The 20,642-nt window shown below is 49.9% G+C and overlaps 2 protein-coding genes and 1 non-coding gene across 4 annotated transcripts in view; 2 read left to right on the forward strand and 1 right to left on the reverse strand.

Annotated features, from left to right (window-relative positions):
- The window catches only part of LOC137309379 (ferritin heavy chain, oocyte isoform-like), a 176,879-nt gene extending 172,906 nt beyond the window's left edge, over positions 1-3,973 (forward strand). For both annotated transcript variants that reach the window (XM_067977630.1, XM_067977629.1), the window contains 2 exons: positions 2,739-2,864; positions 3,289-3,973. In XM_067977630.1, coding sequence (XP_067833731.1) covers positions 2,739-2,864; positions 3,289-3,441 — 279 coding nt within the window. In that variant the 3' untranslated portion in view covers positions 3,442-3,973. The remainder of the gene's footprint in view (positions 1-2,738; positions 2,865-3,288) is intronic.
- A 2,275-nt stretch (positions 3,974-6,248) lies between these two features.
- On the forward strand, positions 6,249-9,061 carry LOC137309358 (ferritin heavy chain B-like). The gene is made up of 4 exons (XM_067977609.1): positions 6,249-6,381; positions 7,638-7,784; positions 8,197-8,322; positions 8,673-9,061. Exons 1-4 carry the CDS (start codon positions 6,280-6,282, stop codon positions 8,826-8,828), a joined length of 531 nt encoding a protein of 176 aa, XP_067833710.1. The 5' UTR covers positions 6,249-6,279; the 3' UTR covers positions 8,829-9,061.
- Positions 9,062-20,283: 11,222 nt separating this feature from the next.
- Positions 20,284-20,355, reverse strand: trnae-uuc (transfer RNA glutamic acid (anticodon UUC)). Its single transcript has one exon. It is a non-coding gene; the product is annotated as a tRNA-Glu (tRNA).
- Between the last annotated feature and the right edge of the window lie 287 nt (positions 20,356-20,642).

Raw genomic sequence — 20,642 nt, forward strand, 5'->3', positions numbered from 1 at the left:
TGCATCAGTCAGCCTGAGTCACTCTCTTCAATAAAAAATATTCCTTCCACTACGAGCATGCTATCCAGTCCCTCGGTGCCATTGTCTCAATGTTACTCTTTTAATTGAACAAGAAGGAGACACTGAGTTTCTCTTTTTTTCGAATGGGTCTTTGAGCCCCAGTGTCAGGAACCCCGAAAACCTATTCAAGTGCTGTAAGAATTTTTTCTTGTGGCACACCCAATCATAGCAATGAAACCGAATTAAACCAAAATGTCACTGTCGTAATCAACTATCCACTCCAGTCCCCGGTCTCAAACATAACGGCAGACACTCCGTGCTCCTTCTCCAGGGCCGCCCGGGCACGGAGAATGCTGGGGAAGAGAGACAGACAGTCGGAGCGACCGCCCCCCCATAGGCCATGTCTAGCCTGGACCTGTAGATGGCCACCTTGGACAGGCCCAGGACCAGACCCACGAGGACTTCAGTCCCACGCTCCTGATCTTTGGCCACCCGTTGAGGGGAGTGGGGAGTTTGGGGGGGGTGGGGGGCGCAGGCAAGTCGGAGGATATTCTCATGGGTCTGGCCCTAGGCCTGTCCAAAGTGGTCATCTACAGGTCCAGGCTCGACCCGGCCCATGGGGACGGTCGCTCCGACCGTCTGCCTCTCTTCCGCAGCATTCTTCGCGCTGCGATGGCCCTGGAGAGGGAGCACGCGGTGTCTGCCGGTACGTTTGAGGCTTTCCGCGACGGATGGGCACCGCAGGGATTGGAGTGCATCCTGGACCGAGATAATAAAATTATAATTTGACACTTATTTTTTTTTTGGATTTACTGCACATGAACACACCCTAACCCCCCCTTCTTATAAAAGGGGGGCCTAAAACACACAAAAAAAGCTGACTGCCCATAAAAAAAAAAATTAAAATTATTATTTGACTCTGTTATCATTTAGTTTTTGGATTTAAAAAAAAAGTTACATCCTGAACCTCCCTCCCTCAATCTCATAAAAGGGGATCGAAACATACAAAAAAAGTCAACCTGATTCAAAACAAATCTACTTAATTGAAAAAAAAATGTTCTGATTGGCCTTAAATACAATCTCGACTACGCCTCTTTCTTGATTGGTGTCCTCAGTGGGCGTAGAGCTCTGAATGGCTAGTGTGAGTTTTTACTCATCATCGGGAATGCCACGCCTTGTATTACAGGCAGGCTGTCCCCAGACATATAAATAGAAGAGTTTGGGAATGCTCTGCGCCCGGGTGGCCCTGGAGATGGAGCACGCGGTGTCTCCCGGTACGCTCGAGGCTTTCTGCGACCGGGGGGCACCGCAGGGGCTGGAGTGCATCCTGGACGAGGATAATAAAGTTTTAATTTGAACACTTGGTTTTGGTTTGTTTGGGTTTTTAGTATTTAAGCACACCCCACACTCCCCCTTCTTATAAAAGGGGGGCCTAATAGGAAAAAGAAAAAATAGAAAAAAAAAGAGTTTGGGAAGACGTTAGCCTGGTTCAGCTAGTTAAAATACCTTCTTTGACAGTTAGAATGGATTCCCAGGTGTGTTAGAACTATCACAAGGAGTGAGGATGGTGTCAACAAGCAGATCAATATGGAGCTCTCTTCCTCCTATGTTTATCTCTCCATAGTGAGTCTTTTTTTTGGACCCTATTCAATCCCTCAATCTATGTACAGTGGGTGTATTTTTGAAACCTGTAATTGTGCAAGTTAAATTGAATTGTTATAAACAAACTGTCTCCCTGTTCCTTACAGTAATTGTACTATAGGCTGAGTTTCTTCAATCTCTGACTCACGTTCCTGGGCTCTGAGCTTCTTCAAATTTACTTTTGGAATACACTGCATTCAATGGGGGCATGATCCTGGTGAAAGGAATGTTATTATTGGTCCTTCACTAATTTCCAGATATACTATTGAGTGTCATAATTTCAAGTTAAGCAAGTATTGATTTGTGAGCATATTCAAGTAAAATTTTAATTAAAGCTGAATTGGTGATTATTTTCCATTGGCTGGCTTCCCAATTGCTGGGAATGAAATTATCCACCATCTTTACCAGATTAGTGAAGCAAGTTGGCCTGTGCTAGTTTTCATAACAATCTGCAGACCAGTTCAGTGAGCCAGAAAGCAAAATATTGAAGTTGGCTTCATGTACAATACCCATGATTGGTCTTTGAGATATCCAACTACTTTTGATCTCTCCACAGTCCTATTACTTTGACCGGGATGATGTTGCCCTGCATCACTTTGTCAAGTTCTTCAAGGAGCAGTCACAGGAGAAACATGAGGATGCTGAGAAATTGCTGAAATTCCAGAATCATCTTGGAGGATATCCAGGTTGGGTTCAGCAAACAAGTGGTCTTTTACATGGCACCACTTTGCTTGTTCCAATTTATATGGAATTTGCTTCACAGAAACAGGTCATTTGGTCCAACTGGTCTATGTTTCTGTCCATGCTCCAGAAAAGCCTCCTCCCACTTTACTTGATCGAATGTGATCAGCATATCTTTCTATTTCTTTTGCACTCATGGACATGTCGAGCTCCCCTTTAAATGCATCGATACTAATTGTCATTAATTTGACTCTTGTGGTTGTGATGGCTTAATTCAGTAATTCTATATTCTTAACACAATTGGTTCATGGTAACATGGACTTTTACTTTTTCCACCCTATTTTCCTTCAATGCTTTCTGGTGTATTGTTCGTTTGTTCAATCCATTAAGTGAACTGGCTGAGACTTCCTTTTCAGAAGCCAGAGCAGGATGAGTGGAGCAATGGTCTGGAGGCGATGCAGAGAGCTCTGCAGATGGAGAAGGATGTGAGCCAGAGTCTGCTGGATCTGCACAAACTGTCCACTGAGAGGACAGACCCTCATGTAAGTCCTTAATGCATCAGTGGCATTTAGCTTTTGGGTTTATTTTTAATTTGGGATTGTGTAATTTAGCACTGTCCTTTAAAATCACATCAGACTGAATGCAGCTCAATACTTTCCATTTCTAAATCTGAGGTTTTTTAAATCTACTGAAGGCGAGCATTAAAATCTGTCCTTGAAATCAATCTGTTTCAAGGGTTGAGATATCTTGGGCTTGAAGGGAACCTTCAAATGGATACTGACTTTAGGTGAGGGGCAGGGCAGCATTTATTTTCAATACCAGTGGCTGGGAGGGCAAGGAGTTGGATCTCGTAGTCTCTTGGCCATATTTTGTAATGAGACCTTGAGTATTCCCCAGTAGGGAAGTGAGATTAAAGGAACCTAATGATTCAAGTAGCTAGCTTGATTTTTATTTTTCCCTTTCCAGTTGTGTGACTTCCTGGAGACCCACTACTTGGATGAACAAGTGAAGATGATCAAGAAGCTTGGAGATCACATCACCAACCTGAAGAGACTGGGAGCCCCTGAGAATGGCATGGGAGTGTACCTGTTTGACAAGCACACCCTGGGGGAGGAGTGACTGGACTGTTGTCCATGTTGCAGATATTCAACTTGTGTATTGAAGTTTTATGTTGCCATCTCTCTGAACTGGGCATGGAATTCAAAGTCTAAGATTAACTTCCAAACATTGTAGTTGAGTGTTCTTGCAGCTGAAATAAAACATTTTGATGTTGAACTGGTTCCTTTTCTTCAGTAATTGAGCACATTCTAACACCAATGCACGTGGCCTTGCGTCAAACAAAAAAAAATCTAAGAAATAGGTTGTCACCGTGATAAAATCTGATTTGTTTGGGCACATGGATGTTTTAACCCCTTCCCCTCCAGAAGGCTTAATTTGGTTTTGTAGCAGCCCAGGATGGCCATCAGGCCAAAATTAGATTTGTACCTAACAGCTTTCAATATTTGGTGTTCTGTAGTAGAGATTAAAGTGTAATCTGATTACAGTAAGACCTCTTCCTCCACATAGGCTTGAATCCCTTTTGGAGAGTGTGCATTTTTTTATTACTATTTGTTCATGGGATGTGGGCATCAATGGTGATTACAGTAGTTAACCTTCTGAATAAACAACCCCACACATTGCTGCTGACTTGTCCATTGTAGGACATGAGGGAAGTGTTCCCTGAAGCAGGTATTCAAATTTAAGTAGTTACAAAAATCCTGGAGCAAAGTAAGACCAAATCTCCAATTGTTCCTGCTAGGGTTACCTGGCTCTTTCCTCCTTCTCTTCAGCCCATCTTTTTCTTCCTGTGCAGAACTTTGGTCCAGCTCCTGCTATTTGTTTCAATCTCAATTTTTATTTTCCAGTCTCTGTTCACCTCATGCACCCTTTATATCCTGGACCCCATAGCCTCTAAAATACTTCCATTTGCTGTTGCAAATCTAAGAGCTCCTCGAAGTTTCCCTTGCTGGATTCTGTTTCATTAAACAGTTCTTGCCCCATTCCCCTCTCCTTGCGAATACAATCTTTGTGTAATCTTATTTGGCCTGGAACCAAATAACACTAGATCCCAATTGCCAAAACTGCCACTTATAAGTCTACTGAAGAGTTGGAGAATAGAGCCATCTAATTAAAGGCTAAACCACCAACTACTTGGTCTGTTTAAAGCTTTAACTGAGTTTGCACCAGTGATGTTCAGGTTATTCTCACACAGGGATCATATGATCAGATCAGTCCATCGACCCCACTTTTCGTTGCTTCATCTTTCCTTCACTAGGTTCCACCTTTGATTTTTTTTTTTAGCCTGCTGTTTGTTGTTGATCCGACAGTATTCTGATGTGATCTGGAACACAAAATATCCACGGGGCCCCATCCTTCCCTGACCGGATTTAGGGAAATATCAGTAACTCCCCTTTCTAATGAGAAAATTCACCACTCGACTCTTTCCACTTGGTGTTTGACTGTCCAAAAAGTACAAGAGATTAATCATTGAAACAAGGGATTAACAAACCCAGGAAATACCAGATAGTCTGTTCACCACTGTCGCTCACTGTATATACAACCAACACTACACACAGTGTTTGCCTCTCACCGCAATCCCTCCCAACACCAAACCCCCCACCCCCCAAATCCCTTCAGTCAATGGTCCACAGTCTCTTCCCCGTGGAGTGCTCTGCATTTTATTGTTTGTAAAATGTCATGATGACAAAACAAGAACTCAACATGCCGTGGCCCCCTTCACTTTCCAGCCGATGTGTGTACAGATGCTCACTGACCCTAGAATTGATGGAGTATTGAAGGACTTGTGTTTAACACGTTCATCACACCCACTTTCCATTCGCCTGACTCGCTGTTGGTTGCTGTTCACAGGCTCTGATCTGTTTGGATGTTGCCTCAAACCCGCAGCTACTTGCCAAATAACCAACTCACGGATCCATCCAGAATTATTCAAAGACACTGACCCGCAAACAACAATTAAACCTGTGGTTCTGGATCTTTGAACCGTCACGATCAGTGACCATAACCGATGGGATGGGGGCAGATCCACCAATTGACAATTTGGTCCATTATGGTCAAGTGCCCGGGTGGCCCCGGAGAGGGAGCATGTGGTGTCCACCGTTACGCTTGATGCCTTCCGCGACCGCTGGGCACCGCAGGGTATAGACTGTCTTTCAGACATCAATAATAGAATCCTGATTTAATTGGGAAAGTATCCTGTTGTTTTTGGTGGCACTTGATGCTTATTTTGGTATCTTTTCAGTTTGATTGGACCATCCAATATTAGTGGTGCCCTGAGAGGGCCACTTGTGATGGTTTATGTTTGGTGACCCTGGGGCAACCCAGAGTCTCCCTTATTGGTCCATCAAAGAAAGGTCGATTATGGTCAAGAATATGGTCACGATCAGATTTTTTTTTCTTTGGAGTGTGGGATGGAAGAGCAGCCATGGTTTTTTTGCTTTTCCTTTTTTTGTGTTTTAGGCCCCCCTTTTATTAGAAGGGGAGGGGGGGTTTGGTTGTGTTTATGTGCAGTAAATCAATAAACCCAAAATAAGTGTCAAATTATAATTTTATTACATCGATCCAGGATGCACTCCAGTCCCTGCGGTGCCCACCGGTCACGGAAACAGATTTTACAGTTTGAGGAAAGTCAAAGCAATTGGATCTTTATTGAATTGTCAGCCAATGATGCTCCTCCTTCAAAGTTCTGACTGGCTCTGGGTGTCATCTCCCCTCCTCCCTTTTCTTGATTGGTGTTCTGAGAGAGGATGTAATTTCTGATTGGGTATTGCCAACTGTCACTCATCATCTAGGCTGCCACGCCCAGGATTAACCAGCAGTATAAATATGGAGCTTTGGGTGGCTGTTTTTCAGTTTCTTGCTTCAATAGAGTTGTTTAGTTTTGTTAAAGTTAATTTAAAGATGGCTTCCCAAGTGTGTCAGAACTATCACAAGGAGTGTGAGGATGGTGTCAACAAGCAGATCAATATGGAGCTCTATTCCTCCTATGTTTATCTTTCTATGGTGAGTTTTGTTTCTTTGACCCCTTCACATTGGAGATTCTAATGTGACATTACAAAATTCTGTTTTCTCCAACTCATCTATTGCCTTTTCTCTAATCTGCACCCCCTCCCCCCAATTGATGGATGGTGAGTGTCTTTTTAAAGCTGCAATATAATGTGATTTATTGTACAGTCATTATCAAAATGTCTCCCTCTTCCTTGCAGTAGTTGCACCACATTCTATATCTTAAATCTCAATTGTTCACTTTCCTGGTGTCTGAGCTTTCTATTGAAGTTGTGTTTTGCAATACACTCTGCATTCAATGCCTGGGATTCATATTTCTTACCCTCTATTCTACATCTCTCCACAGTCTTTCCCCACATTCTCCTTGCAATGGGGGGGTCATAATCTTAAATTAGAGCTAGTCCATTTAGGAGGTAAGTGAGGAAGCACTTTTCCCCTCAAAGGTACTGGAAATCTAGAACTCTCTCTCCCTTGAAAGTCTGTGGATGTTGGGGATTAATTGGTGCTTTCAAGACTGAAATCTTTTGTTGGGTCAGGGTATTGAAGGATGAGTTGATGTACAGATCCATGTTCTAATTAAATCATTGAGTTGGCTCAAATGGCTGTATGTCCCACTTCTGTTTCTATGCTCTGAACCTTCACTTTTTAAGTACCAGCTTGTCCCTGTCTGTCTTCTCTCTCTGCCTTTGCTCTATTGGTGGTAGGGTCTTCAGCCATTTTGGTCCTACTCAGTGTAACTGTTAATCCCTTTGCCTTCCTACCTCTGTCTGTCTCTCAAAGCATTCAAATGCTAACAGTTTCTAGTCATGCAACTCTTACTGCTTGGTATCTGTTTCTCCTCTGAAATGCCTTGATGTTTAGTGTTGAAGGTGCTAAGTTAATGCTGTTTGTGGTAGTTGTAGAAAGGGGTTTGTTTCAAATTTCAGTCATGAAAAGGATGTAAGCTTTTATGTTCCTTCACTAATTTCTAGACATATAATTCAGTCTTGGGTGTGAAGATTAAAGTGAAATATTGTGTTGAGCATGTTCAAAGCTGAATTGGTAATTTTCCATTGGCCAGCTTCCCTATTGCTGGGAGTGAGATTATCTCACTACCAGGTTAGTGAAGCAAGTCAGCCTGTGCTAGTTTTCAGAACCATCTGCCTACAAGCTCAGTGAGACTTGAACCCTTGACAGAAAGCAAAATATTGAGGTTGGCTTTATGTACAATACCCATGATAATTCTGATACCCAACTACTTTTGATCTCACCAGTCCTATTACTTTGACCGGGATGATGTTGCCCTGCGTCACTTTGCTGAGTTCTTCAAGGAGCAGTCGCATGAGGAATGGGAGCACGCTGAGAAACTGCTGAAATTCCAGAATCAGCGTGGGGGCCGAGTCATCTTGGAGGATATCAAGGTTAGATTTAATGGAGTGGCCTTCTGAATGGCTCCCCTTAAATGGACAATTTTAAATATTTCTAAAGCAATTTGTTCTAATGCACATAATTACATAGAATGTCCAGCACAGAAACAGGACATTTAGCCCAACTGGTCTATGCTGGTGTTTATGCTCCACATGAGCTGCCTCCCACCTTCATCTTGCCCTATCATCACATCCATCTATTACTGTCTCCCTCAGTACTTCTCCTGAAAGACATTTATACTATTTGACTCGTGGTTGTCGTGGTGTAATTCTATACTCTTGGGACAATTGGTTCATGGCAACATGGACATCTGATTGCTTTTCACCCCTATTTTCCTTCAATACTTTCTTGTGTATTTTGTTTAATCCATTAAGTGAACTGGCTGAGACCTGATTCCCTTTTCAGAAGCCAGAGCAGGATGAGTGGAGCAATGGTCTGGAGGCGATGCAGAGAGCTCTGCAGATGGAGAAGAATGTGAACCAGAGTCTGCTGGATCTGCACAAACTCTCCACTGAGAGGACAGACCCTCATGTAAGTTTTTAATGTGGGCCTTTGGGTAAGTTCGAGGTGGTGGAAATTTACTGTCCTTGAGCCTATTCAAAAGATCTTCATACCCAATAGCTTTGGTGTCATGCTCAAATTTTATTGGGGAGGGGAGACAGGAAAGGGAGATTGCCCTACTGTCTGCATTAGAAGTAAATGTATCTGATCCCAGGATCTAAGCACTTAATAGAGCAAAGTTACTGTATAAAATGCATCAATCTAAAGTGCACCACTTGACTATCCTCCAGACCAAGAAAATTAAAATCCAAACCCTTGGAGAAGCTCAGTTCTTCCTCCATCTCTTGCTGGACATAACTATATTCCATCTTTTCTTCCAGTTGTGTGACTTCCTGGAGACCCACTACTTGGATGAACAAGTGAAGATGATCAAGAAGCTTGGAGATCACATCACCAACCTGAAGAGACTGGGAGCCCCTGAGAATGGCATGGGAGTGTACCTGTTTGACAAGCTCACCCTGGGGGAGAGTGATTGAACTGACTGCAGGGATAAAGCTTATTGTTCAGTACTCCTGTTTATAGTCTGAAGAACCCCTATCCTGTAGGAATGGTGACTTTGTACTAAGAGCTGTGAGACCTGGGCTCTTGATGTGAAATGTAATAGTAACTGGAAATAAACTGTTACAGAAGACTGGGTTTTGGCTCCTTGTAAATTGAGTGATTGCTTATTTTTCAGATTAACATAATTCAGCTGTTGTAACAAATTACATTGGGCTATGTATTGGCTTTAGGGTGAGATTCTGCCCTATGACATTTTTTCTTCTGGGGTCATATCAATGTAGTGACTTGGGTGTTGAGGGCCAATGTGTCTGCCTTGAGTGTAAATTGTATTTATGCAGTAAAATGATTACTGCTGATTTCAATGCAAAGAACAATACAGTAATGAGTTACTGTTCCTATTAGTACTGCATATTATCAACTGTTTAACTCATTAATGATGCAAAATCAGCTGCTGTAACATTTTGTTCCAATAAAACACAAGGAAAGTGAACTAGTAATTTCAGTCCAATAGGCAATTTTTTAAAGAATAGTATCTGCCTGGGGAAGAACAATCCAGATGCTTTGTTTCCAAAGATGCTACAGACCTCAGTAGGTAGTTGGGGTAGCTTATGAAATCACTCACTATTACTCCTAATAAACTGTTTGTTTGGAGTCAAATAGGTCTCATATGGGGGAGTGCAGGTTCCCTGTTTTTCTATTTCCCTTCATTTTCATCTTCTGCCCCCCCACCCCATGTTAATCTCCCCCATGAATAATAAATTGGGTATGGTACAGAAAAAATACCTCGAACTAAACTCCAGCAAACAAAATCTTCCTTCTGGGAGACGTAGTAAATGCACTAAACAACTAACTTGAACCATTAAGTTGAATAGATAAGGCTCCTAAACTCTTCCATACCACTACTGTTCCATCAATTCATAAACCCAATATAAGCAGCTCATCCATAAATCTATCAATTTGTATTTATCCCATTGTGCAGTTAATACTAGATTACAATTCTAAATTCTACTGGATCACCATTTCATTTAAACCAAGTTAAATAGATATTTTGCCTGAAACTCCACATCCCAATGCCATCAATTCATAAACACAATACAATCAGCTCCTCCATAAGTGTGTCGATTTGCCTATAGTCCTATTGTGTGTTCCATACCAAATTGTAATCAACCTTTCCAAATCCTATGGGTTCTCCATTCATCTCCTTCACCCCTATGAATGGATTCAAATGTTGATGCTGTAGCTGTAATTATCCAGTGTTTCCAAGTGAAGTTTAGGAACTTGTGACTTGCACTGGGTGTGATAGAATTGCCGTCTTCAGTCAGTCCATGTTAATATCTTTATATTGATGGAGTAAATAAGGGGAAACTGATTCCAGTAGCAGACCGGTTAGTAACCAGCAAACACAGATTTAAGGTGATTGGTAAAAGAACCAGAAGTGACACGAAACTTTTTTCAGTGTTCTGATCTGGAATGCATTGCCTCATCGGGTGGTGGAAGCAGATTTAATAACTTTCAAAAGGAAATTGGATAAATACTTGAAGGGGGAAAGAGCAGGGGAGTGGGACTAATTGGATAGCTCTTTCAAAGAGGCAGCATAGGCACAATGGGCTGAATGGCTTCTTTCTGTGCTGTAATAGTTGGATATTATGATCTCTAAAGGCACTTTTGGGATATCAATGTCACCACATTTCATACGTTGTTGAGCCATAATTTTACGAGTCAGTGTGGATAAACTGGTAGCTTTGACTGCTGCATAGTTCGCACCTTTGAGGTGTCGTCACTGTTGTGAGGTAAGAAATGCGGCAGTCAATTTGCCTCCAGCAAGGACCCAAAAACAGCAATGAAATATTGACCTGATAATCTGTTTTAGTGATGTTAGTTGAGGGATAAATATTGGTCCAGATATTGGGGAGAACTCCGCTGCTCTTCCTCGAAATAGTGCTGTGGGATATTTTACGTCCACCTGAGAGAGCAGATGAGGCCTCGATTTAATATCACATCCAAAAGACGGCACCTCCGACAGTAGAGCACTCCCTTAGTCAGCCTAGAATATGTGCTCAAGTCTCGAGATGATGACTTGAACCCTCAACCTTCTGACTCTGAGGTGAGAGTGCTGCCACTGAGCCACAGCTGACACAAATGGAGATGTTTGTGTGGGTGACATTGCATTCAGTAATCTTCACTGCCTCTCATTCTCGCTGAATATCCTGAATTTTACCAAATAACATTTCATGAGAATCAAAACTAAAAATGATGCATCCCACAATGCTTTGCCCAGTTGATGCCCCCATGCTGCCAATCCTCAGACACACCCATTCTCTATATTAGAACTGGGGACGATTCACACCATCCATGGGATGGAATTTCCATTTCTCTGACCAATGGATGGTTTGCAAATTCACTCAAGACAACTTGATTGCTTTGAATATTGTCTCAACATCACAATCACTAACAAGTAATAAACTTGACCAGATTATGAAAAGCCACTTCAGTGAAAATATCAAATTATTATCAAATAATTCAAAGTTATGATTCCAAGAGATTGAAACAAAGAGAAATTTTCAGATTTTTTTTTTCTTTTTTTTTTCACTTTCAGATTTTTTTTTTTTCTTTTTTTTTTTATTAGGCCCCCCTTTTATAAGAAGGGGGGTGTGGGGTGTGCTTAAATACTAAAAAACCAAATAAACCAAAACCAAGTGTTCAAATTAAAATTTTATTATCCTCGTCCAGGATACACTCCAGCCCCTGCGGTGCCCACCGGTCGTGGAAAGCCTCGAGCGTACCGGCAGACACCGCGTGCTCCATCTCCAGGGCCACCCGGGCGCGGAGCATTCCGCGGAAGAGAGGCAGACAGGCCGAGCGACCGCCCCCACGGACCACGATCATCCTAGACCTGTGGATGGCCACCTTGGACAGGCCCAGGAGCAGGCCCACGAGAACGTCCACCGACCTGCCCGCCCCCCTCCTCACCGGGCGGCCAAAGATCAGGAGCGTGGGACTGAAGTGCAGCCAGAACTTGAGGAGCAGCCCCTTCAAATAATGGAACAGGGGCTGCAGTCTCGCACACCCGGTGCACAGATGGAACACGGACTCCTCCAGGCCGCAGAAATCACAAGCGGCCTGGGTGTCCGTGAAATGGCGTAACCGCCGGTTGCACGCGACTGCTCCGTGCGCCACCCTCCACCCCAGATCCCCAAAGTAACACGGGAGGACCCCTGTATAGAGAGCCTCCCAATGGGGACCCCCGTCTCCGCCGGACGGCAGGCTGGCACGCCAGGGCGTGTCCGGCCGAGAGACGAGGGCGAGGAAGTGGATGGTGTGCAGGAGCAGCCCGTACAGGAAATCCCTCCGCGCGGTGTGAAACGGCACGGAGGGAATTTCCGAGAGACGACTCAAGTTGTGAGGCGCGGCCCCCCGAGGGAGGTTCCGGGGTTTGGCGCCGAGGAGGAACTCCGTCCGAACGGGGGTCAGGTCGGACGGGATGGCTCCGCACGCCTGAGCCGCCTCCACATCCCGAGTGGAGTCAGGGCCGAGCGCCGATTTCAACGCCCGGATGGCGATGGCCGCGTCCCCGGCACGCCACGAGGACATCCGTGCGGCGAGCGCCCACGGCTCCAACCAACCCGACCCACCGCCATCCAGGACGTCCCTGACTCTGGTCACCCGACCGGCCACGGCCCTCCGCACCGACAGCCGCGAGTGGCCGAAGCCGATATCGCGGAGGAACGGATTCCCGAGCAGCGGCTCCTGCAGGACGGCCGCTACCCCTGACGGGCGAGAGCTCCGACCGGAGGCGACCATGTTCCAGACCCTGAGCAGATCCTGGTAAAAGACAGGCAGCTCCTGCAAAGACGTGCGGCCGCCCACCAGCGAGATGAACAGGAGCTGCGTGTCGTAGTTCAGGCCGTGCAGCTGGCGGAAAAAATACGTCGCCAGCGCACGCCATCTAAGAGGACGCTCAACGTACAGGTATCGCCGCAGCGTCCAAAGGCGGAAAGTTGCCACCTGGGTGCAGACGCACACCAGCCCCTGACCGCCCTCCCTAAGCGGGAGACTCAGGACCGCGGCAGCGACCCAGTGTATCCCTCTGGCCCAGAAGAAGTCGACAAACTTCTTCTGAATCTTGGCGACAAAGTCAGGGGGGGGGGTCAAAGTGACCAACCGGTACCACAACATGGCGGCCACCAGCTGGTTTATGACCAGCACACGACCCCTGTAGGATAACACTCGGAGCAGTCCTGTCCAGCGCGCCAGGCGAGCGGCGACTTTGGCCTCCAGCTCTTCCCAGTTCGCCGGCCAGGCTTCCTCGGCAGGGCCGAGGTAGACTCCCATGTACCGGAGGTGCGTGGTACTCCAGGCGAAAGGCCTGAGCTCCTCCGGCAGGGAGTCCACCCGCCACTGACCCACCAGGAGTCCGGAACATTTCTCCCAGTTGATCCTTGCGGAGGACGCCGCAGAGTAGACCTCTTGGCACTCGCGCATCCTCCGCAAGTCAAGGGGATCCGTGACCACGAGGAGCACGTCGTCGGCGTAAGCCGAAAGGACGACCTCCACGTCCGGCTCGCGCAGAGCCAGTCCCGACAACCTCTTGCGCAAGAGGCGCAGGAAAGGCTCCACGCAGACGGTGTATAATTGGCCGGACATGGGGCACCCCTGACGCACTCCTCTCCCGAAGCGAAGGGGCGCCGTCAAGGATCCGTTAACCTTAATCAGACACTCCGCGGCGGCGTACAGAAGTCGGATCCGAGCGACGAAATGCGACCCGAACCCGAAAGCGCGCAGAGTCCCGAATAGGTACTCGTGATCCACCCTGTCGAACGCCTTCTCCTGATCTAAGGAAAGGAAGGCGACCGACAGACCAGCCCTCTGGGAATGGTGGATCAGGTCCCGGACCAAATGGATGTTATCGTGGATCTTCCGGCCCGGGACCGTGTAGGACTGGTCGGGGTGGATCATGTGGGCCAGCACGGTGCCCAGGCGAGCAGACATCGCCTTGGCAAAGACCTTATAATCCGTGCTGAGGAGGGAGACCGGGCGCCAGTTTTTAAGGTTGCGGAGATCCCCCTTCTTAGGCAGCAGGACCACGACCGCCCTGCGCCACGAAAGGGGCATCTCCCCGGTCGCCAGACATTCCCCCAGGACCCGCGCGTAGTCGCCCCCCAGGACGTCCCAGAAGGCCCTGAGGAACTCCACGGTCAGCCCATCCAGCCCCGGGGATTTGCCCCTAGAGAGCTGGTGGAGGGCGCCGGTCAGCTCCGCCAAACTGAGCGGAGCGTCCAGACGCTCGGCGTCCTCCGGGCCGACCTTCGGCAAGTCCTCCCACAAAACTCTGCGCGCCTCCTCGCTGGACGGATCCGGAGAGAACAGAGCCTCGTAGAAAGATCGAGCACGGGCCCTGACTCCCTCCGGGTCCGAGACGAGGGACCCGTCGTCGGCCAGCAGCGTAAGGAGCTGCTTACGAGCCCCCCGCCGCTTTTCCAGCGAGTAGAAGAAGGGAGAGCCGCGGTCCAGGTCCCGCAGGAGCTGGAGCCGCGACCTCACGTACGCTCCTCGGGACCCGACCAGTTGCAGGTCCCTCAGAGCGTCCTTCCTCTCCTCGTACACCTGCCGCAGGGCCGGATCCTCGGCGGCCTGACCGAGACGGGACTCCAGGCCAAGCACCTCCTGCTCCAACCGCCTGACCTCGGACTCCCGCCTCTTAGTCGACCCCCTCGCGTACTCTTGACAGAAGAGGCGGACGTGAGCCTTGCCCACGTCCCACCATAGCCTCAAGGAGGAGAAGCCTCCCCGCTTCCCTCTCCAGTCGCTCCAGAACAGACGGAACGAGTCCCGGAACCGCGCGTCCTCCAGCAGCCGGTTGTTAAAGTGCCAGTACGCGGACCCCGACCGGGCGCGGAACAGAGCGAGCTCCATCCACACCAGGTGGTGGTCCGAGCACGACACCGGCCGGATGGAGGCCGACGGGACGCAGGAGGCGTACGCCCGCGAAACGTACAGGTGGTCGATTCTGGTGCTCCCTCCTGCGGCCCTCACAAAGGTGAACTGGCCGGAGTCGGGATGGAGATTCCGCCAGACGTCCACCAAGTCGAAGGACCCGACCAGGTCCCTCAACTTCTCCGTCGCCGACCGGCGATCTGCGGGACCGGAGCGGTCCCTCGCCTCGAGGGTACGGTTAAAATCCCCCCCGAGGATAATGCACTCGCCGGCGTCGACGGAGTTCAGGTAAGTGGACACTTCCTCAAAGAAGCTCACTTGCTCGGCTCCGGACCAGGGGGCGTACACGTTCACCAGGTGAAGCGGCACGTCCCCGTGGCGAAGGGCTACGTGGAGCAAGCGGCCCGGCACCGGCTCCTTGACCCCCAAGATCTCCGGCTGAAAAGTCGGGGCCAACAAGATGGCCACCCCGCTCGAAACGCTGGCGAGGTGACACAAGTAGACCCCCCCTCCCCATTCCAGGATCCACGTGGCCTCGTCTCCCGGAACGGTGTGGGTTTCCTGCAGAAAGCACACCGCATACTTCCCGTCCCGAAGGACCGAGAACTTGTCAAATCTACGGCGGGCGTCTCTGCCGCCGTTGATGTTGAGGCTGGCTATGGTTATCTCCATGGCAAGAGCACAGCGCAACCTACTTAAACCTAACGCGCGGAGGGAGCGGGGCCGCTAGTCGACCGCCACTCCCTCAAGAGCCCGGTGAGGAGGGATCTGAGCCGACGCAGCCCGACCCCGCCGCCGTCCCCTTCCGCGGCCACGGACGCGACGGCGGCCAGGACCGAGCGGATTAACTGCGCCGGCTCCGACCAACGGTCGAGGGCCAGCCGGACGCCATCGCGACGATGGCTCCAAACGGACACAAAATCCCGGAGCTCCTCAACGGGGATGAGGAGAGACTCGGTGTCGGGCACGAGGGCGTCCACCACCTCACTGGTGGCGAACTCCAAATCCTCCCCAGTGCCCACCACCGAGTCCCCGACCTCCTCCGGATCATCGTCGCTCGCGGCCGACCCACTCCCCGCACAGGGTGCGGAGAACGAGACGGCCGCGCCGGCCAGCCCCGCCTCTGTCACGATCCCACCCCCCGGATCGTCGGCAGAGGAGTCCCCCCCGGGCTCTACCGGGGGCTCCGGGTCAGAGGGCGGCGCCGGGCGGGGACCCTCCCCATTCTCCGGGCGGTGAAAAACAGGCACCCGGATATAGGGGCAAACCGGGGAAACCGGGGAGAACGTGTACTCCAGTTCTCCCACCTCCCCCGGCTCCGTGCCCAGATACTGGGAGGAGGGGGTCCCCCCACCCACGTCGCCACCGACCGACCCGGCCCGTGAGATGTTTTTATTAAACCCCGCCACCAGGTCGAGCAGGTCCTGGGAGAGGTCGAGCCGAGGGCAGACGAATCCGGCCTCTTCGGCCTCGCCCGCCCCGGCACCCAGGACGCCCGACCCGGTGAACGGGGTACGTATATCTATGGGCGGATCCGCGACCCCCCCTATCAGCAGGGTCTCTCCATCCCCCCCGGGCGGCACGGGCACGATCTCCTCCCCCCGAGAGGCAGAAGACCCCCGCCGCTGTTTAGATGTAACGGGTGGGGCCGCAGGATCCGCGAGTGGCGCCAACTCCCCATCCACGGGGGGCCGTCCCTTAGCAGGTTTCCCCCCCGCTTCCAGGGAGTGGCGCCTTTTCTTCTTGCCGGAGGGTCGCGGAGGGAGGGGGAGCCCCATGTCTGCTGGGGCCCCCACCTCCGCTCCCTCCTGACTACCCGCCAGCCCGGGCTCTGTCGCGACCGCGAGATGTTGATCAGCCGCGGTCACGACCACGGCCTTGGGCTGGCTAGACCCGTTAACATCCCGGGGACCAGCCTCCTGGTGCCTCGTCTTCTTCAGCGCTTTTCGCGGCCGAGGGTGCCCTCCTTCCCCCCCCCCGGCGGAGGCCTCGTCGGCAACCTCCGCCCGCGCAGTTGACTCTCCCGACGCGGGGGCGGGGTTAGGGGGAGGAGCGGTGGCGGCGCCAGCCTTGGCCGCCGTAGCTTGTTTGGCGGCCTGGGAGGCGGGGCAGTTCTTCTTTAGGTGTCCCACCTCCTTACAGGCATGGCACCGCCCACCCTCCGCCGTTCCAGAAGACACGGTAGGCTGTCCCGTCATGGAGGGCGTTAAAGCCCCCCTCCGTCACCTCCTCCCGTGCCAGTGTAATAAAGGCTTGGCGACGGAAGGAGTAAACATGCCGGAGGCTGTTATCCTTGAGGCCGAGCGTCAGCGGCGTTATCCCCGACCTCACCTCCCCCAGTTGACGCAGGTGGGGGAGGAGGAGCTCATCCGGAAGGAAGGGCGGGACGTTGGAGATGACAACCCGCTGCGCAGTGGCCTCCAGCGGGTCCACCGGCAGGAAAGTCCCGCCACCGTGAGCCCCTTGCTCAGGGCCAGGGACACCGCCCGCTCGGACCTCAAAAAGACAACAGCCTTCCCGTAGACCTTGGAGGCCGCAACGATGGCCGCGGGGCCGACAACCTCGGCCATGGCCTTTACGCAGGCCTCAATGGTCATGTTGGGGTGGGCGTAGGCCTTGACCCCATTCTTCCTCGTCAAGAGGCGAAACGGCGCCGGCCCAGCAGGAGCGGCAGAAACAGCAGGAGCGGCCGCCGCGGCAACTCCCGCATACGTCCTGCTGGGTCCCGGCACCGGCGAAGATGGTGACGCCATAATCTCAGGCCGATGGATGGAGACGGCCTTAATGGACGTCGGGATAACCGCCTCTCCCACGTCTGCCAATATTAATTTGGGAGAGGGGCTCCTTTGTCCGATGTTTATGCCTTAAGAGGTATAGCTCGCAAGAGCAGGAGAGCAAGTGAGGGAGGGATGGCGCCCAAAGAAAGGAGAGAGTCCGCAGGGGTGGGCTGCCGCTGAAGTGGGTCGAAGAGGGGCGGGGCTGCACCTTCTTCCTTCTGGTGGGCAGTGGGGAGGAGATGTCTTCCCCTAGACAGCCGAAGCTGCCTCGGCTCAGTCCTCCAAGGATGGAAACAAAAGAAAAGTAACTTCACCCAGGCAGCTCCAGCTGTCCCGGGCCAGACACTTGGGGGGAAACCCTCTGTCCTTTTTTGGTCTTCTTCCTCCCCCTACCTCCAGCCGTCCACACCTCACGGCGCCGACCTCCTCTTCCTCCCTCTGTGTTGACGGCCGAACCCGCAGCAGCACACCCCTCACGGCTGATGTTGATGGTGATGGTGTTCTCCTTCTCCCTCCTTTCCTGTTGATGGTTCCTCTCGTCTCCTTCTCCTCTCCTCAGGCTGGCTGGCTCTGCTCTGCTCTGCTCTGCTCGTTGTCAGTACCACAGTGATTAACCTCCCACTACAAAATCCCACATGATACCAAACAACTCAACGATCACTTTACCCACCAACCAGCACCTTATTTCTCTTTTTTTTCCCCCCATGATACCAAAGAACTCAACTATCATTTTACCCACCAACCAGCACCTTTTATACACTGCAGTCACCTGACTCCAATTCAATGAGTCGCTGTTGTGATACGATTGGATGTCTTTCAGAAAAAAAACTCAATGTCTTTAGAATCCTCCTTTCATTCAATCACTTCCACTGTCCTATTTCATAAGTTTCATTCGAAAGAAAGGAAAAAAAAAGAAAAGAAAAAAAGATGGAGACAGTGAGCGGTGTCACTGAGTTCAGAGATACAGAGAGACACCAGCAGAGGGAGGTAGAGAGCGGTGTAACTGAGCACAGAGATACAGAGAGACACCAGCAGAGGGAGGTAGAGAGCGGTGTAACTGAGTACAGAGATACAAAGATTTGTGCAACTGCACTCCCAGGTCTCTCTATTCCCCCACTCCATTTAAAATTGTCCCATTTAGTTTATATTACCTCTCCTCATTCTTCCTACCATAATGTATCACTTCACAATTCTCTGCATTAAATTTCATCTGCCATGTTTCTGCCCATTTCACCAGTCTGTCTTTGTCCTCCTGAAGTCTGTTACTATCCTTAACATTGTTTATTACATTTCTGAGTTTCGTGCCATCTGCAAACTTTGAAATTATACCCTGTACTCTCAAGTCCCGGTCATTAGTATATATCAAAACGAGCAGTGGTCCTAATACCGAGCCCTGGGGGACACCACTGTATCCTTGCCTCCAGTCTGAAAAACAACCGTTCACCACTACTTTCTGTTTTCTGCCACTTAGCCAGTTTTGTATCCACGCTGCCATTGTCCGTTTAATCCCATGGGCTTCAATTTTGCCAACAAGTCTATTATGTGATTCTTTATCTTGCCTTAATCTCTCCCCGCATAGAAACTCCCCGACCCATATTCATGGCCGCCCCCTCGACCTTGCAATCACGTGGCCTCTCTACTCACGATCGTGTCAATCATGGATAAGGCCATCTCTGATCACATCCTTGTATCCCTCTCCATCCACATCGAATCAAAGAATCATAGAAAGGTTACAGCACGGAAGGAGGCCATTTGGCCCATCGAGTCCTTACCGGCTCTATGCAAGATCAATCCATGTAGTCCCACTCCCCCAATGCACATCACAGAATGAACTCAGGAATCCCACGCCACTTTCTATGAGCGGTGACAGGCTGCGGTTATGGTGCAGACCGGGACCCAGGGCTGAGGCTGTGCTCATCAGTTACTCTGGGAGTGGCACAGTCTGTTTCATGACTAGCCAAGGGTGAGAGTAACCCCAGGGAGTCAGGCTGGTGTTTAGAAGGGTGTGGGTTCCAGCTCCCGTTCCAGGACTGGGACACATGATCCAGACTGACTGTGTCGTTCTGAGAGGGAGCTGCATCGTGAGAGGTGCTGTCCTTTGAATGAGGTGTTAAGTGGTAATTTGTGAAGAGCAGGGAGTTCTCCCGGTGTCCTGGCCAATATTCTTTCCCCAACCATCAGCACCCAACAAACAGGAGGTCTGCGCAATATAGCATCACTGTTTGTGGGATCTTGCTGTACACAACTTGGCTGCTACGTTCTCTTATAAAACGACAGTGACTGAACTTCTAGTGAAGTGCGTTGGGATGTCCTGAGGATGTGAAAGGTGCTATACAAATGCAAGTTCCTTGTTTCTCACAGTGGGCCGTGTCTCTTTCCTTGTCTCATTGAGACTCTCAGTTAATTGGTCCGTTCTCTCCGCAGATGGGGCCCGACCCGCTGAGTGTTTCCAGATTGTTCTGTGCGTGTTTCACTCAGACTCGGGTTTTACAGTAAATAATAAAAGGACTGCAGTCAGACACTTGGCCATGAGCTGCTGAGTGACCTGTCGGGATATTGTTGCTTGCTTCCCTTCAGCTTGTGGGACTGGGTTTTTGGTGCACTGTTCCTTCAAGTGCTGTGGTTTGCCTCATTTCTCAGTGTGATTGTGGTGCGAATTCAGAAGCAGCCAGAGTCCGGACTGCAGGCAAATTGGGAGGTTGGGACTAAAAGTTCACTATTCCCACACCGGGAGTCGAACCCGGGCCGCCTGGGTGAAAACCAGGAATCCTCACCGCTAGACCATATGGGAACGGAAACACCGACTAGCAAGAAGGGCACTGAGACTACAACCGGAAAGTTAACAGACGATTCAAAGGAGGTATTCACAATTATGAAAGGTATTGACAGAGTATTTAAGGAGAAATTGTTTCCAGTGATGGAAAGGTTAATAACCAGAAGAGAAAGATTTAAGGTAAATTGAAAGACAGTCATGGGGGGTGTGACTAAGATTGAGACCATTCATTCAGCTGCCTCTGCAGCTCCCCTCCCTTCCCCGAGCCCACCAAGTTAATCTCCGATCTCCCCTCATGCCCTCTC

This window comes from Heptranchias perlo, unplaced genomic scaffold (genome assembly GCF_035084215.1).
Source record: "Heptranchias perlo isolate sHepPer1 unplaced genomic scaffold, sHepPer1.hap1 HAP1_SCAFFOLD_163, whole genome shotgun sequence".
NCBI classification, from domain to species: Eukaryota; Metazoa; Chordata; class Chondrichthyes; order Hexanchiformes; family Hexanchidae; genus Heptranchias; species Heptranchias perlo.